This window comes from Cibotium barometz, chromosome 55, assembly GCF_041138505.1.
Source record: "Cibotium barometz isolate CiBa-2024 chromosome 55, ASM4113850v1, whole genome shotgun sequence".
Taxonomy (NCBI): domain Eukaryota; kingdom Viridiplantae; phylum Streptophyta; class Polypodiopsida; order Cyatheales; family Cibotiaceae; genus Cibotium; species Cibotium barometz.
In genome coordinates this window covers 29949529-29954367 of record NC_141100.1, presented here as the reverse complement: position 1 = coordinate 29954367, position 4839 = coordinate 29949529, and the positions used below count along the sequence as shown (strand labels likewise).

Sequence of the window (4839 nt, the reverse complement as noted above, 5' to 3'; positions counted from 1 at the left end):
CTTGCTCAGCATAACCCAACATTAAAATGTTCCATGAGACCAAAGTTGGAGAAATGCCCAACAGTTGCATCTCTTGGAAAGCCGTTAGAGATTTGTCACTAAAACTGTGTTCAACATAACCTACCATTAGCGCATTCCATGAGACTACATCTGCAGCCGGCAGCTTATCAAACACTGCATGTGCTTCCTCAAGTAAGCCACATTTACCATACATGTAAACCAATGTGTTCCCAACATAAGAATCGCTTTCAAAGCCTTGTTTAACAATCCGGCTGTTTACCTCTTGACCCTTCTCTGTGGCTCCTATGCTCCCACATACTTTCAGGCTGCACACTAGGGTGGCAATGTCAGGTGACACTCCCTCCACTTGCATTTGTTCCAAACAGTCAAGCACTTTGTCCTGAAGACCGTAATCAGCATACAGTGCAATCAATGCATTCCAAGAGTTTACATCTTGAACAGGCAAGTTGTTAAAAACTTCCTGCATTTCAGCAACTGAGCTGCATTTTGCATGCATATCCACTAAAGCACTACAAATCGAGCTTTCCATTTCAAAACCCTGTTTAACAATATCAGCATATACCTCCCTCCCTTTGCATATGAACCCTATGCTGCCACAAGTTTTTAAGCTGCAATGAAATGTAGCAGCATTAGGAGACATGCCGTCCAATTGCATCTGATCAAAACAACTCAATGCTTCTTCACCCTCTGAACCCACATTCTCATCCAAATCATTTTCTAGATCAGCCTCCCTTTTCTTGGCTTCTTCCAACTTCTTTCACAATGCAAGAAAAGGATATTGGATTAGGAGGCCAAGTTGCATCCTTTCTGAGAGAATGAATGCTACCCATCATGTTAGAATTAAGCAAAACTTGCTATTTTAGTGCAGTCCACATGACTATTTCCAAGCCTCAAAACTTGATCAAGTGCAGCACATTGGACATACATGTCTACCAATGCCATGCCGCCATAATTGATTGATTGCAGTGCTTAATAAAGCACAGATTGATGGGCTTTTTGAAGCTCCTACACTGCAGATCAAGAAGCTCTTTAGTGCTCCCTCCTCACGCGTTGTGTAGCAGTTTCTTGTGATCACCGTGTCCAATAAGGCTACGACCTGTTCACCACAATTTGGCATTCATATTCACCATCACATTCCAAGCATATCACCACTTTATTGGAACCAAGGCATTTGAGCCAAACATATATTATGCTGCTGCAGCATGCATACTGCATCTACACCATATCTGGCATACGGACAGCATCTGCACCACATCTTATGCTACACCCCCGCATTAAGCATACATACTGCACCTGTAACAAATTTGGGATACCATCGCATTATTCCAATGCATAATTCCACTCTAAAAACCAATTCATTTGAGGAAGACACATCTTATGCTACAAACTGCACCTACACTGCATTTGGCATATAAATGGCATCTGCACCACATTTGGTGTACATGACTATGAGTGCATCCCACAATATGTTGTTGATCAGCAATCCCTTCGGCTTGCATTTCCTTGCCCTACTCATCTGCTCCCACAAGAATTTGGATCGCAAGTGACACTGGCAAGTTGTAACTCATCCATTCATGAGACAGCTAGGTTTCCGTGCCAGCCCATGTTGACAAATATGTTATGTGCTTCCAAACAACTATCACACTTGCTATACATGTTCAGAAGAGCATTCTGCACCACCATCTCTGACAGAAGCCCATTGCCCACCACCAGAGTGCAGGCATGCAACTGCCTCCCTTCAATCAGCAGTCTTTTGAGGCAAGCACAAGCAGAAAAAATGCTAATGAACGTGACACTGTTTGACATCACTCCTTCGAAAATCATTTGGCGAAAAAGGATAAGTGCATCGTTGCCATTCCCATGCTGTACATAAGCTCCAAGCATGGCATTCCATGTGACTGTATCATGCTTAACAATCTTATCGAACATCACCCGTGCATCCTTCAGGCTATTGCATAAACCATATACACTAATAAGGGCATTTCCTAGCATGGGATCCAATTCTAAACCCTCATTCACAATGCAAAAATGTATCTTATGAGCTTCTGATGGAGTGCCCAGGTTAGCACATGCATCGAGCATGCTGGTGAAGGTGGCTTTGCTTGGTCTTACTCCTCTCTGGCACATCTTCTTGAAAAGCTTGAGAGCATCCATGCTTTGTGTACTACAAGTGTATGCTGAAATCATCCCATTCCAAGAAATCACATCTTTCTCTGGTGTACTGATAAAAATCTTCCACGCTTCCTCAGGAAGGCCACATTTGCCATACAGATTGACAAGTGCATTGCTTACAACCAGTAGTGATTCAAACCCAAAGGCCAATATCAGTGTATGTAGGTGCATGCCCTTTAGCAGGACAGCTTGTCTAGCACACACGTCAAGAAGGCTGATAAGGGTGATTTCATTTGGTACTACCCCTTGCCCCTGCATTTTGAGAGAGGAGTTGAAAGGCCGCCTTGCTCTGCCTTGGATATAAGTGCTGCCATGCTGTGGCAATAGTCACAAACACGGAGATTTTTAGCAACCCGAACAGTGGTCCTCTCGGGTGTGTTAATAAGGCCGCAAGCAATAGCCAGCAATCAATGCAGTCCATGACACAGCATCCCGAATCAACATCTTGCCAAAGACTTCTTCTGCCTCTGAAATCAAACCAAATTTGGTGTACATGCCAACCAAACTGTTGCCAACAGAAAGACCTCTTTCCAATCCCTTTTGCACAATCTCACTGTGTATTTCTTGGCCCTTACCTAAGGTCCCATGAACATTCAATTCTACAGCATTCTGCATTGGCATTCCATTTAATCAGGATGACGCTTGGGGAATCCATATCCTTCTGATGTTTTGGGCTTTCTCTATGTCAAACCATTCATCCAGATCATCATTGCATACATTTAGTTCTGCTTTTCAAAGAGTTTCTTTCAGATATCCTGACAATCAGAGTACAAAGAAGTGTCCACCTTTCCGGCATTCATGAGTTCTTGAGCATTCTATCTGTTTTGCAACTTGTAGGGAAGACCTCAAGTCAATACAAGCTCCTCACCTTCCTCAGCTATCAGAAAGGTCGAGTGTCGTAAGCCCTTGAGACAAAGGGTTAGCTTCAAGTCACTACAAGCTCCTCTCTATCCTTGGTTATTGGAATAGATGAGTGTTATAGGCCCTTGAAGTGGCAAGAATGGATCAAGTCATTGCAAGCTCCTCTCCTTCCTCAGCTGTCGAGAAGGATGAGTGTCACAAGCCCTTGTTGCCATTCTACAGTTCTGAGAGAGAACTACAAGTCTATACAAGCTCCTTGCCACCCCTTTCTCCTGAGGTGAACAAGTGTCATAAGCCCTTGTAATCCTTCTTCTTCCCTAATAGTTTTATTATGGAAGACTACAAGTCCTATAAGCTCCTGGCTCTCTCTTTTCGAGAAATGCATCAGTGTCATAGGCCCCTATAGCCTTCTTTGCTTTGTCTGCCATTATTTTTACCTCCTTTGCATCCTTGTCATGCTTTAGAAGTTCTCCAAGCAGCTAAGATATAGCATCATTATAGTATATTTCCTTCATTTTTGTACCTGCCTTTCAGAAAGCCCTGATTGTGTATCTATTTGCTCTAATTTTCCTCAAGCATCATCTTGATTTGTATGTCATCTTGCATGTATCCATACATTCCAGATATCATATCGTTTTTCATCCAACATTCAAATCAGATAACATTACCTTTGTTTTCCCACTTCACCCAGCCTTCTTTCGACTGCCTGTTGCTGTTGCATGTAGAGCACAAACGCCTGAAACATCTGCATGGTGTTGACGTCCGGACGAAATCCTTGCTGCTCCTGTTGATCACCCATGATTCCTCTTCTACTCTCACCCCAGCTGTTTCACGTCGGGTTCACCAAAGATGTCATGACGTGGGCGGTATAGCCGGGAACACACTGGGTGTCTGGCTGTGAGAGTTTGGTGTTTTGTAATTCACTTGATTTGAGTTCGCAGTCTACACAGAATTATCCAAATAGTTTCCCAGAAGCGATCCCCACAAATACAATGGCTCCAAAACTGGAGGCCCCCTTCTTTGGTTACTGCATAGCGACTCCTCCACAAGAATAATTCCTACCAGGAGTCACCTGGTAGTCATATGGTGAACAAAGGCCTTCGACCATAGTAGTTTTTGGGCATTGAGCTCCTAGAGGACAAGGGATCATGCAAGATATACCCCGGGGACAATAAAAGCCTGCACAGCAAGTCCGAAGTCCCATCATCGCGTAATGGAATGGTAGTAGTGTTTTGATAAAGATTACTCATCTGTTTCACATTGACTTGCAGGCTCCTAGACCAACCATCTTCACATCCTTGACTCCAGTTGGTTTCATTGCAGTTGACATTTGAAATGGGTGAAGCCACTGTTCCTGATTCGCTGCTCTCTATAAGATTCACAAGTGAATCAATATAGGCTTTGATTTCCCCTGCACTGCATAGTCGGTCCAACATAGTTGCTTTTGTTTCAAACAAACATGCTGTCAAGAAGGTTAAATTTGCACTGAAATCAAAAGATGCACCTCTTTCCTTCACTGGGTCACCAACGCAGAAGTGGAACTGGCTAGCAAATCTGTTTGTATACTGCAAACCTTCTCGGGAAGAGAGATTATATACAGAGAAAGGCCCCTTCCCCGAGGGGCCCCCCCCCCCTTCCACACACAGCTACCCCCCCTTCTCCCGTCAGACGATCCTCTTTTTCCCTCAGGCCGCCAGCTCGCCACCTTTCTAGAAGAGGCGCTGGCAGCATCCTTAACCTCCACGTAGCTTTTTTTTTATTAATGGCCATATTTACTGTTATTTA

General features: G+C 43.9%; 1 protein-coding gene across 1 annotated transcript; it reads right to left on the bottom strand.

The window, feature by feature from the left end:
• Positions 1-848: 848 nt before the first annotated feature.
• On the bottom strand, positions 849-3964 carry LOC147607605 (pentatricopeptide repeat-containing protein At2g34400-like). Its single transcript, XM_086790375.1, has 2 exons — positions 1315-3964; positions 849-1236 (listed from the first exon to the last, which is right to left on the bottom strand). Exon 1 carries the CDS (start codon positions 2449-2451, stop codon positions 1594-1596), a length of 858 nt encoding a protein of 285 aa, XP_086646501.1. The 5' UTR covers positions 2452-3964; the 3' UTR covers positions 849-1236; positions 1315-1593.
• Between the last annotated feature and the right edge of the window lie 875 nt (positions 3965-4839).

Coding starts and splice junctions, on each gene's coding strand:
- LOC147607605 (XM_086790375.1), bottom strand. CDS start 2,451: ATGCAGGGGCAAGGGGTAGTACCAAATGAAATCACCCTTATCAGCCTT.